The sequence below is a fragment of the Rhineura floridana genome, chromosome 5, assembly GCF_030035675.1.
Source record: "Rhineura floridana isolate rRhiFlo1 chromosome 5, rRhiFlo1.hap2, whole genome shotgun sequence".
In the NCBI taxonomy this organism is placed as follows: Eukaryota; Metazoa; Chordata; class Lepidosauria; order Squamata; family Rhineuridae; genus Rhineura; species Rhineura floridana.
Window position 1 is genome coordinate 85,317,862 of NC_084484.1, and position 13,908 is coordinate 85,331,769.

General features: G+C 41.7%; 1 protein-coding gene across 8 annotated transcripts in view; it reads left to right on the forward strand.

The window, feature by feature from the left end:
• LOC133385083 (uncharacterized) overlaps nt 1–13,908 on the forward strand; it is an 80,870-nt gene that overhangs the window by 18,471 nt on the left and 48,491 nt on the right. For 7 of the 8 annotated variants that reach the window (XM_061627364.1, XM_061627371.1, XM_061627365.1 and 4 more), the window contains 2 exons: nt 10,646–11,361; nt 11,443–11,561. In XM_061627364.1, the coding sequence (XP_061483348.1) occupies nt 10,689–11,361; nt 11,443–11,561 (792 nt within the window). In that variant the 5' untranslated portion in view covers nt 10,646–10,688. The remainder of the gene's footprint in view (nt 1–10,645; nt 11,362–11,442; nt 11,562–13,908) is intronic. The other variant, XM_061627372.1, reaches the window with a different exon arrangement.

The following is a 13,908-nucleotide window of genomic DNA, read 5'->3' on the forward strand; positions in this document are numbered from 1 at the left end:
ACCATCTTAATCTGTCCACCACCCCTGCAGTGAAGGATCAAAGGAGCAAAAACCAAGTTGAGGGTGTTTCCTGCCCTATGTATTGGGCCAATAACAACTTGAGACAGCCTCATGGTTGTCATGGAGGCCATGAAGTCCCGAGCCAGAACACTAGAGGCAGCCTCCGCATGGACATTGAAATCACCCAGCACTATCGTTCTGGGCTCCTCCAACGCCACAGCCGAAATGACCACCAGCTCAGTCAGAGAAGCTACCGGGCAGCAGGGTGGATAGTACACCAGCAGCAACCCTAGTTTACTGTCTCCTTGGCCCAACACCAGGTACAGGCCCTCACAGCCAGCTCCAAGATAGAGTGGTTTCCTGGTGACAGAGATGGAAGTTCTGTAGACCACAACAACTCCTCCCCCTTGTCCCTGCAGCCTGTGCTGGTGCTACACTGAGTATCCAGGTAGGCAAAGTTGGGTTAGATCAACTCCTCCAAGCTCACCCACCCAGGTCTCGGTAACGCACACCAAATTGGCACCTTCATCTACAATCAAGTCATGGATGAGAGTGGTGTTATTATGTACCGATCTGGCGTTAAAACAACAACACACACTCTCAGGTCACCTTAGGCAAGCTACTGTATTTCATAATATAGTGAGTGGGGTTAATCTTGCTAGGTTCTGTGATATAAAAAATACTAATACAAGCAAGTCCAAAGCATTAAGTAATATTTAGAAGTGAGTAACAGGCCAAAGAAAGTACTTCACATGATGCATAGTTAAAATATGAAATTTGCTCCATCAGGATGTAGCGATGACCACTAATGTTGATGGTTTCAAAAAGGATCATACAAATTAATGGATAATAATGCTGTCAATGGTTACCACCCACAATTGCTATGTTCTTCCTATGTTTTATCAGTGGCTACTAGCTATATTCTACCCCCACTGTTGGAGGCAGTATGCCTCTGAATACCATTGCTGGAAATCACAAGTGCGGAGAGTGGAGTTGCACTCAGGGCTTTCCTGTGGGCTTCCCATAGGTTGGACATTGTGAGAACAGGATGCTGGCGTAGATGGGCCTTTGGCCTGATCCAGCAGGGCTCCTCTTATGTTTACTAACTCATGTTCTTAAGCATCACATGCACACCGCCTTGGGTTCCATGACAGCAGAAAGGCAGGATATTTAATGTAATAAAATAAATAAAAATACAAGCACAGTATGATCTGCAGAGAGCAATGACCTAAAAAAGACAATTAGACAGTGACCTAAAAACAACAACACAGTGCTTCTTTCATCATAAACAGCTTGGCATCTGACCTGGACAGTATGCACATTCCTGTGTGGTAGGGTCAAAAGCAGACATCAGGAGCACTGAGAAAACGAACACATCCAAGATGATTCCTGCAATCATAGAACCCTGACTCAATTACAAAGCTATCTGATTGGTGGGAGGCTCGATCGTTATAATAGTCAGTACAAACTTGTAATAATTATGACTTCCCCAAAGTAATATGGGGAATTGTAGTTTAGTGAGATGCTGAAAATTCTCATTAGAGTCCTTGCCTATCACTCTCACAAAACTAAAATTCCTATGGGTCACAGGAAATGGGAAATGGTGTGCATGTGCATGTATCTGTTCTCCAAATCATTTAGAGCAGGGGGGGAAATGATACTTGCAAAACTGGGCTATTAGTGAGTCATCTCTCTTCCTATCCCTGGTATCTCAATCCCACCATAATTAATGGCAAATCAACTAGCTACAAATGTTGTTGAAGCCTAATAAAGGTTTTGTGCATGTGATAAAATGGGCTGTTGCTTGTGAGAGGAGAGTTCATGCTGCCATACACCATTAAATCTCTGAGGTGTCCTGTGAGTTTCTTTTTGCTGCTGGAAACCCAGGTGCTGGAACACTAATACCCTGGGATAAGATTTTCCTGTAAGACCCCTCCTAATACTCATTCCATTGATAAACATTGTGGTTATAACTGCTATAGCCATTTTATGGATTCAACACAATGTAAATTTGGAAATTGGCTTTCAAACTCAATTCTGCAGATGGTTCTCATGATGGATGTATGGCACACAGAGCCAATACTTTTCATTCTTTTGCATCTTCTGTTAATTCACTGCATTGAAGTATTCTTCTGTGCAAAATAAAGCTAGTTGGCTAATCCTTAAATTGAGTCTTTATTTCATAGTAATTATATTCAAATACAGAGTGAACATTTTCATTTATATAAGTGAATATCTTGCATTGGGGAGAGAAGCAGGATGGGAGCAACCAACCTAATTAGTCATTAAAAAGCTGAGATAAAAATATATGCCAGCAACTCAATACCTTTTCTGCTGAAATCAATAGAAAACCCAAAGCTGTGAACTTAATTTTAAGAAAGTACAAGTTCAGTACTCCTCCAAATAGTTTTGGGAGTATCTAATTGACTTTGTACCTAGGAGAATTGTCCAGAAATTGTGTGTGTGCATGCCAGCATATATTCCTTTGAATTGGGCTAAGGGGAATAAACAGTTTTAAAATAAGCTTCAAATTCAGCCACAACTTTTCTTGCAATTAAACTTGCAAGACTACTAGAATTATTTCCTTTTTATTTTGAAAAACATTTAAACCACTTTTCCTTTTCATAAGGGACATTATCTACTTATCCTCAAATTCAGCACAATTGATCCTTGAGGGAAAATAGGTTTCTATCAGTGGACCTCCCCTTATTTATTACATTTATTTATATCCTGGATTTCATGGATACGAATCTTTCCAAGGAGGTTTATAAGAAACAAAATAACTTTTTTTAAAACCACAGTTATATATCAACATGTAAAAAGCCATCAGTTCCCAGGACAGTTGGTGGTAAAATGGCCCTGTGGTAAGGAGATGATAGTCTAGATGGAGCAGGCTCTGTAGTAGTGTTTGTCTGTCTATATCTCTCTCCTAGAATCCTTCCCACAAGACAGTCAATAATAAATTGTGAAGGTAACAGCTGGAGCAGGCTTATAGGTGTCTTTGCCTTGCCCCCCCCCACTGTCTCCTGGAATCGTTCCCATGGGACAGTTGATAATAGATCATCCTGTGTGGGGAGGAGATGCCAACTTGGAGGAGTAGGCTCTAAGATGTCCTTCCCACAGGACAGTTGATAGAAGATCAGCGGGGGAGGAGGTAGTCCAGCTGGAGCAGGCCCTGAGAAGATTTTCGCCTGTCTTCTCTCTCTCTCCTGAAATCCTTCCTATGGGACAATTTAATGGTACATTGCTGTTAAACCCATGTAAATGTCTTGGGGGGGCTGGGACAGAAAGGTACTCTGTCAAATGTAGAGAGAAATGCCCAGATATCCTCAGCTGGAGTTAATGGTCCCTGCTCAGGAGTTTTCCTGGGAATAGTAGTTGTTGCCTTGCCCTGAGCCATCACTTCTGCCGTGATCCTCTTCTTATGCTGCAAGTCTTTGTGCTTCAACTGCTCCCTCCAAATATTCTTTCTATTCTTGGAACCTCAGCCCGTTGCTGTTGCTGTGCCATTTTCACCTTCTGAGCAACCAGCTGTTTTGTAAGGGCATCCATGTTCCAAGATGGTTCAACAGGTAGTGTTGCATGGTGGTCATGATGGTTCAGCAGTTAGTGTTGCTGGTGGTCAAGCAGTTGAAGCTGTAGAATACCCTGTGAAGGCACATCCTGGACTATGTTGCTGAGCAACCTCTGTCTGTTCATGAGACCTTCCAATTTGTTCTCCAGCCACTCAATCGCTCAAAAGTAATGTAAGACTACCTATTTGATTGATTTGTCTTTTGGGGCATAATGGCACTATCTCTTGGTCTCACCTGGGCAGTGTTTACATGCTAGCTATCTAAACTCTGATTGCAAAAATCCCATTTCTTTTTCACCAAATTATGTCAGAGGATGGCTTAAAAGTGCATGGGCCGATGTCAGTCACTTGATGTTTTGAGTTTTCAGCTTATTTTTTCAGACAGACATATACAGATACAAGATGCTTAACAATATAAGGAATGTACATTTCCAGGAACGTGGGAACAATGTATCAGTTTAGAACAAACAGCTCAGAATGATTTTTCTGCCACCCTTCCTCTTTTCCTTGTTGGACATGCTACCATTTTACAGACATGTGTTAAACTTCCACATTCAGCTCCAGGTGGTTTACATACTGTATCTACAGTCCATGCACAGACAAAGGACATGGATAGGGATGGACAAATCTATCAACTTTGGTTTCTCTCAGTGTCATCAATATACTGATGACACCCAACTCTTATATCTCTGTGCCATCTGAATCAGAAGAGGCACTGCAGATGGTGAATCAGGATCTGGCGGTGGTAATGGGATGGATGTAGATTCTGAATCCAGACAAAATGGAGGTTCCATGGGTTGGCAGTTTTTAGGTCTGGGAATTGGTAGGGAGTCCTCTTCTAGATAGGAATGTACTCCCCTTGAAGGGACAGATGGTAGTTTTGGGGTATTCCTTGAGTTATCTTTGCCACTTGAAGTCCAGATAGTTGTAGTGGCAAGGAGTGCCTGTGCTCAGCCTTGGCTGATGCACCAACTCAGGTCATTCGTGGATGGATAGCTTGGCCACAGCTTTCTATGCTCTGGTTAACTTCCAGGTTGTACTGTTATAATGCACTCTACATGTGACAGCCCTTGAAAATAGTCCAGAAGTTTCAAGGGGAGCAAAATGCTGCAGCCAGGGTGCTAGCGGGTGCCCTGGGGTGTTAACATAAAACATACATTCCAGAACAATTGCACTGGTTGCCTGATGTCTTTGGACCTGATTTAAGGTATAAATGTTAATGTTTTATGGTCTAACTGACCTAGGCCCCAAATATCTGAAATAACAACTCATCCCATTCCAATCTCCCCAAATTTTAAGATCTTCAAGATAAGATCTGCTGGTGTTCACCATGGCTAATGAGATTTGTGGGTGAGGCCCTCTGAGCAGGTTTTCTCTGCAGTGGCTCCTTGCCTTCAAAATTACCTCCTTTCTGAGGTGCATCTCACAATGACATTGAGAGATAACAGGTGAAGTCACACCTCTTTGGCCAGGCTTTTGGTGAGATATGAAGTGCACTGTCACTGCATGCTGTTTTAATTTCAGTGTTTAGTTTTGATTTAGTTTGTGAATATTTCTGTTCCTTTGAGTGAAGGGTGGATTATAAATACTTTTAATAAATTAATACATAGTTTTCGCAATCTTCAGTTCACCACATTCTGCATCAAAATTCATCACTTTAGTGTGCATTTCTCCTAATATAGATACTTTTGCAAGCAATTTTGCCAAATCTATACACATTTTTGTTATTTACACTAATGCATGCACATTTTTGGTTGGAGAACTGCACTGCAAAATTTGGAGAGAAGTGCAAATTTCAAAGAATAGCTGCATTCTATTTTTATATTTTGGGAAGTACAAATTAGGTAGACCAAACTGAATTTCCCCCCATCCCTAGACATGGAATACTACATTTAAAAAAAAGAAGACACAATTTCCAGAAACAGAGTCAAACTATCATGACACTTAGCTCTGTCAAAACAGGATCGAAATCCCAGGAATAGATGCTTCTTTGTCCTGCAAATATCATAACAGGAATAATAATAAAAAACTCACAGCTTTTCACACATAGTCCCTGCCCCCTGCTCTAGCTGTAATACTCAGTTATTAGTTTGTCTCAGCACTGTTAAATTCAGTATCAAAGCACAGCATGAAGAAAGTGTTCTGATGTTGAGTTAATACTCTATGGGATAAATTACCAATATTATACCTCAACATGTCACCACAGAAAAGTATGCACACCAACTTGATGTGGCTTTGCTTGTGCATAAAATAAGTCTCATTAACTGCTTTAATTTAGAGGTACATTCCCAAATGCACTTCAAACTAGCCTGAACAACACAGTTACTGCATGCTTATACAAGTTGCTCTGAAAGTATATTAACAGATAATTGCTTAGACACAAATCATTAAGTCTTACTAAATATGTTTTAATACTTCTGTTCTTAGTTAATTTGCACTGTCTTATTAAGTTGAGATAGTTGCATTTAATGATAGCTAATATATTTTCTGATACTACTTAATTATGACTTTTTAAAAAAACACTTGCCATCAAGCCACTTTGCTAAGCCATTCTCTCGTTATGACACTTGCCTTTTGAAGGCATGGCTAATCTTTAGCAGCAGTACCATTAGTGCCTCCATTCATGTCCTGGGTTATCATGCCCTATACCCTTGTCGGGGATGGCAAAAGTAGCCATGCCCTGCTGATCCTACAGCTTATGTCTCCAGTCATTCTCTCAGGCAGGTGCTGCTCCCTGGCCACAGGGGTGATGAAAAGATCAATTGCCTATGAAACATCATCAAACATAAAAATGGTAAAACACGTTAATGATGATGATACCATTCTACCAGTGGCTGCTGAATAAACCTCTCACAGGTCAGACCCCTGGTGAATATTCCATACACTTACATAAATCACCCCAATGTTGGTTGTATTATTGTTGTTGTTGTTGTTATTGTTATTTACTACATTTGTATACTGCCCCATAGCCGAAGCTCTCTGGGCGGTTTACAACAATTAAAAACATTAAAAACAAATATACAAATTTAAAAACACTTTTTAAAAAAAAGCAATTTAAAAACTCATGCTAAAATGCCTGGGAGAAGAGGAAAGTCTTGACCTGGTGCCGAAAAGATAACAGTGTTGGCACCAGGCGCATCTCGTCAAGGAGATCATTCCATAATTTGGGGGCCACCACTGAGGAAGCCCTCTCCCTTGTTGCTGTCCTCTGAGGTTCCCTCGGAGTAGGCTCCCAGAGGAGGGCCTTTGATGTTGAGCGTAGTGTACAGGTGGGTTCGTGTCGGGAGAGGCATTCCATCAGGTATTGTGGTCCTAAGCCGTGTATGGCTTTATAGGTCAAAACCAGCACTTTGAATTGAGCTCGGAAACATACAAGCAGCCAATGCAAGCGGGCCAGAATTGGTTTTATATGTTCGGACCGTCTGGTCCCTGTTACCAATCTGGCCACTGCATTTTGCACAAGCTGCCGTTTCCAAACTGTCTTCAAAGGCAGCCCCATGTAGAGTGCATTGCAGAGGTTACCAGAGCATAGACAACTGAAGCCAGGTTATCCCTGTCCAGATACCGTTACTGTAAACCCCCCAGAGACCTTCGGCTATGGGGCAGTATATAAGTACAATAAATTAATAAATAAATAGGGGCGTAGCTGGGCCACCAACCAAAGTTGGTAGAAGGCACTCCATGCCACCGAGGCTACCTGAGCCTCAAGTGACAGAGATGGTTCTAGGAGTACCTCTAAGCTACGAACCTGCTCCTTCAGGGGGAGTGCAACCCCATCCAGGACAGGTTGGACATCCACCATTCGGTCAGAAGAACCATCCACTAGCAGCATCTCAGTCTTGTCTGGATTGAGCCTCAGTTTATTAGCCCTCATCCAGTCCATTGTTGCAGCCAGGCACTGGTTCAGCACATTGACAGCCTCACCTGATGGAGATGAAAAGGAGAAATAGAGCTGCATGTCATCATCATATTGATGTCAGCACACTCCAAAGCTCCGGATGACCACATCCAATGGTTTCATGTAGATGTTGAACAGCATGAGGGACAGAACTGACCCCTGCAGAACTCCATACTGGAGAGTCCAGGGTGCTGAGCAATGTTCCCCAAGCACCACCTTTTGGAGGCGACCCATCAAGTAGCAGCGGAACCACTGCAATGCAGTCCCTCCCACTCCCAACTCAGCCAGTCGTGCCAGAAGGATACCATGGTCGATGGTACTGAGAGCTGCTGAGAGATCAAGGAGAATCAACAGAGTCACACTCCCCCTGTCTCTCTCCCGACAGAGGTCATCATACAGGGCGACCAAGGCTGTTTCCTTGCCAAAACCAGGCCTGAAACCCAACTGAAATGGATCCAGATAATTGGTCTCATCCAAGAGTGTCTGGAGCTGTCCTGCTATCACTCGTTCAAGGACCTTGCCCAGGAATGGAACATTTGCCACTGGCCTATAATTATTAAGATTTTCTGGGTCCAGGGAGGGTTTCTTCAGGAGTGGTCTCACTACTGCCTCTTTCAGGCAGCCAGGGATCCCCCCCCCTCGCAGAGAGGCATTAATCACTTCCCTGGCCCAGCCGGCTGTTCCATCCCTGCTAGCTTTTATTAGCCAAGAAGGGCAAGGATCCAGCACAGAAGTGGTTGCCCAAACCTGTCCAAGCACCTTGTCAACATCCTCACGCTGTACCAACTGAAACTCATCCAAGAAATCGGGGCAAGGCTGTGCTCTGGATACCTTGCTTGATTCACCTGCTATAACACTGGAGTCTAAGTCCTGGTGGATGCTAAAGATTTTATCCTGGAAGTGCCTAGCAAATTCATTACAGTGGGCCTCAGATGGATTTACCATGTCCTTGGGGCCAGAGTGTAATAGTCCTCGGACAATTCTGAAGAGCTCCACTGAGCAGCAGATTGATGATTTGATAGTGGCAGCAAAATATATATTTTTGCTGCCCTCAATGCCCCTAAAGCTTACCATAGGCACTTACCAGTGTGTAATTGCATCCACCAGGAGTTCATCTCTATCTGCACTCAAGCCGTCTCCTATATTGTTTCATCGCTCTCAGCTCTGGGGTGTACCATGGAGCCATACAAGCTCTACACTTGGGTCACTTCTGTATTCCACAGTTCAGCCAGGGTTTCGACAGGAGCGCCAGCCCTGCCAGCCGGAAAACTCCCCATAGCCCTTTGGAAACCATCCGGATCCATTAGTCTCTAGGGGCGGACCAACTTAATAGGTCCCCCACCCTTGCAGAGGGGAAAAGCCATTGTTAGTCTAAACTTCAGCAAGCAGTGATCTGTCCATGACAGAGGGACTGATGTAAGGCCCCCCACATTCAGATCACCATCTCCATGTCCAGTTGCAAAAACCAAGTCTAGGGTATGCCCTGCTACATATGTTGGGCCAATGGCATATTGGGACAATCCCATGGTTGTCATGGAGACCATGAAATCCTGAGCCGCCCTGGATAAGGTGGCCTCGGCATGGATGTTGACATCCCCCAGAACCAACAGTCTGGGGAATCTCAACAGTATACCTAAGACCACCTCCATCAGCTCAGCTAGGGAGTCTGTTGGGCAGCGGGGTGGGTGGTATACCAACAGAATCCCCAGTCTGCCCCACTGATCCAACACAAGGTTCAAACACTCCAGACCAGTAGTCACATGGACACGCTGCTGGCAGAGGAAGATAGAGCTCCTATAGACCACAGCAACCCCCCTCCCTGACCCTCAGGTCTACCCTGATGCTGAACCAGGTACCCTGGCGGGCATAGCTGGGAGAGACTGACTTCTCCCTGCTCACCCATCCAGGTCTTGGTTATACATGCCAGATCGGCTGTCTCATCCACAATGAAATCATGAACGAGGGGGATCTTACTATGCACTGATCTGGTGTTTAGGAGCAGCATCCGGAGGTCTGAGATCTGGCTGATAGGGCAATCAACAAAACTGCGGGCACTGGGTATCCATTTTCATTGGGTTTTTCAATTTAAAAAAAAATACAGAGGTCTTGCACATTTACTTAAGACTTGCACAAGAGTGATAAAGAGGATTTGCACAACACCTCTGTATTGTATTAATTATTATTGTTGTTGTTAAAAAACAAACGCCAATGTATGTAATGTTATTACAGTCTCTGAGGTGACCCCTTATATGTACTGTGTAGAGATCTTGAGACAACAGTTTCTTCTTTTTGGGCTATTGAAATTTGAATGTGCTGTCAGCTGGCATAGCTGGGAGAGACTGACTCCTCCCTGCTCACCCACCCAGGTCTCAGTTGTATGTGCCAGACCGGCTGCCTCATCCACAATTAAGAAAGATCAACTCTGCATTCAGGTCCCAATAACAAAAACAAATATAATAAAAATATATCAAATAAATAAATAAAACAGCAGCATGAGAGGGGCATAAAACCATTGAGTCAGTTTAAAAACATGTTGTTACAGCAGGAGAGTTACAGATTAAAAGCCCTCTCCTAAAACTAAAGAGAGGAAGAAAACCATTTCTACAGTAGTCAGCACATTAACGGAATCAGTCAGAAAAAGTGGAAATATTTTTCTCATACATTTATTATACATGTATTGTACTGATATACATTATTAGGCAGGCAACATCTCTGTTATCTTTTCGGCGCCTTTTGAATACTTTCCTCTTTCAACAAGCCTTTTAAGTTGAGACCTATCCCAGTCTGCATCTGTGTTGGAATTGCTTTTAATATGTTTTTTTTATTTTAAACAATATGTTTTTAACCGTTTTTTAAGTTGTTTTGTTTTAATGTATTGTAAGGTCTGTTTTTATGATGTGTTTTTAGTGCTTTTATTTGCCGCCCTGGGCTCCTGCTGGGAGGAAGGGGGCGATATAAATTAAATAATAAATAAATAAATAAAATTATATTATACATGTATTATACTAATAATATGCCAACATAAAAATCTAGTAGCAAACAAGAAGAGGATTTTCCCACTTTTGCAAGATGTACAGTACTGAAAATAGATCAGGTAGATATGTCTCAAACACATTTTAGTGGTTTTGTGTTTTTTAATATTAACATATGTGGTTTATTTTTACTCTTGTTAGGATTCACAAAGGACAATCAGATTGATGGAATTTGACAATTAGAATGGATCCAACATCAAATGCAATTACAGAAGACCCTGATCTAGTGAAGGGACCTGAATTAGAGACTGATGATTGGATGATTTCTCCAGGAATGACTAAAAGTGCTGAAGATGATGCTACTGCAAGGAATAGCATTCATGCTGAAAAAGAATCAATAATGAGGGATTTATTTGTGCAGACAACAGATTGGAATTCACAGACTTTACCTAGCCAGGAGGAAGAATCCTTGAAGCGTTCACGGTATAGGATAGGAGGTTCTGCTGACAGCATATTATCTTTAACTTCTTCCCAATCCCTCCTACCTCTTGAATGGAAAATCTTGAGATCTAGTCAATCACAGGGCACACTGGCGCATTTTTCCGATGTCACTCTAGAAAGCACAGGTGGAGGACATAAATCAACATCAGACAATAACCAAGATGTTGTAGATGATATTATTGGAGATGAAGTTGCTTTCAAAATAGGTACTCATATGCTTAACCATAATTTAGGTGTTGCTTGCACTGCAGATTCCAAGACAGCTTTTCCCATAGTACACACTAGATCACCCAGCCCTAAAGATGCAAACTGTCCAAAGCTGTCTTCCAGTGGTTCACAGTGCATACCTGTACTGTGCCCAAGAACAGAGAAGTTTTCAGTGCTTGGAATGCAAATTAATCAAGCACATAACTCAGGTAACTAGGATAATTTCATAGCTTCTTTGAATTAATGAGTGATTCAGCAGTAATATTGTTCTTCATGTGTCCTTTTTTCAGCAGTTCAACAAGATTCAAGTTTGATTGACCACCTTTGGACAGCTGCTGCAGCATCAGCAAAGAGCTTATGTAATACCTCAGTGTCAAATGGTTGGGAAAGCAATTCTTATAAGCATCAGGTACAAACAAAAGATTATTTTCTTTAGTGTGATAGAAATTCAAATATTATATTTCTGGACTGTATGCAGGCTGTGAGGAATTATGAACTCATAAGAACACAAGAAGAGCCCTGCCAGATCAAGCCAAAGACCCATCATAATCCAGCATCCTATTTTCATAAAGGTCAACCAAATGCCCATGGGAACCCATAAACAGGACCCAAATGCAAATGCACTCTCTCCACTTGTGATTGGTAGCCATTATGGCTAGTATTCATTGATAGCTTTATTCTCCATGAATTTGTTCTCTTTTAAAGCCATCCAAGTTGGTAGCTGTCACTGTCTCTTATGGGAGTGAATTCCACAGTTGAACTATGCTGTGTGAAGACGTACTATCTTTTGTCTGCATCTTCCAACATTCAGTTTCATTGGATGACTATGAGCGTGGGACATGAAGGTTTGGATATGGTAGTTCAGCATCTTACTTAATGATTAATATCCAAACTATATTGTAATGATAGGATAATTTCCACATATGGATCATTGGAAGGGGCTGGTGTTGGTAGTCTTGATAGTGAAGAAGATTCATAACAAAGGACTGACTGGACAATCGGGAAAAAACATAAAGCAGCTAAAAAATCTTCACTAACTCATTTCTGCATATCAGTTCTATTTATTTATTATTTGTTTCATTTAATTAACATCCCACTTTTCCTTCAAGGAGCCCAAGGTGGCATACATGGTTCTCCCCCTCTCCATTTCATCCTCACAACAATCCTCTGAGGTAGGTTAGGCTAATAGACAGTGACTGGCCCACCCAGTGAGTGTCATGGCTGAGTGACAATTTGAACCCAGGTCTCCTAGTTCCTTGTCCAACACTCTAAGCACTACACCACACTGGCTCTCATAACACTTCTTAATGGGTAGAAGCAGCCCTGCTGATCTTTTTTCAGACCAGTTTGTAACCCTATTTAGAACTATCCAAATATGAAAAGGAATACAAAAGTGAAATTTAAGAAAGTTGTTGGAATGATAATTTGAAAGCTTTGAAAAAGTTTCTTATATAAAATGAAAGACTTCAAAAATACATGTTTTTTCTAAAGAAGGTGGCATAAAAAGGATAAAATATACTGACTTCCTTGATTTTCTTAAGGCATGTATTTTGGAGGACTAATTGTTTATTTGAAGGGAAAAAAATTATTTGTCTTTAATCTGCCTGGCCCTAGAACATTCCACATATCCCAATTCTAAAAGTGATATGTGAGGATTGAGTGATGTGGTAAATGACATCAGGCACTGTATTCAGCCTGCAGAAAACAGCCCAAACTATTGCATAGTGGTTGATTAATACTAAAAGTCCAACATCAGCTTGTGAAATAGGCTGAAGAACCTGACACCACATTGAATCATAACTACTGGAATTGTTTCCTCTAGAGCTGTAACTATGAAAAATGACATGAACAGGTAAACATAACTAGTGGGTTGTGTTGTTCTCTACTGAGTGTAGATTCAGTTGTAGAGCTATGAACACAAGAGTGTTTCTCTTTAATCTATGTTAATTAATCTGGGATAACTGGTTCCTATTATCTAGAGTAGACTCTAGCAAGATATTTGGATCTGAACCTAGGCAACTGGGAGTTCAGAAGGAAGCTGTAGTGCTACTGCTATTCTGCCTAAGATGTAATCAAGCACTATAAGTGTGGACTAAGTCCAGCACCTCCTTTCCCAGCCCTGGCCAACAGGGCTGACAGTCCAGACTCAAGTGTGCTCACTCAGTGAAGAAGCATTGCACACGTGGCAGACTTTTGCTCTGGCAGTAGTGAGAAATGGGGAAGTGGAAACTTATTTTCAGTAACAGAAAATTCTAGCTGTATTGTGCCATTTGTGTGCATGGCAGCTCTTTGCCCTCTTGATGCTTAATGGTAAATCAGTCATACAAGAAGAACCTATGGTGGAAAAAAATAGGTATTTTTCCCTTAAAACCTCTGATTATCTATCTGTTTATTTGTTTAACTTTTAAACCACCTTCATCCAGTCAGAATCCCAGGTCAGTTTACAAAATACAGATGAAAACATCACCAATAAAAATAATTTAATCAAGATAATGCCATTTAAAAAAACTAGCATTTAAGATCACAGAGGTGTCATGACCCATGCTAGTACTGCATTTTCATCCCCATCTGTGGCATACATTTAAAATCTTTGTTTTATATAAAGCTTATGTTTGTCAATATCCTGATTTTATTTTTAATGAAGAACAGGTTAGAAATCTTCTAAATATAAATAAAAAATATGAAGCTGGAAGAAGAGGGTAACCTAATATATGTGTATGGCACAGGGCCAAATATGCACCTCACTGTCCCCCTTC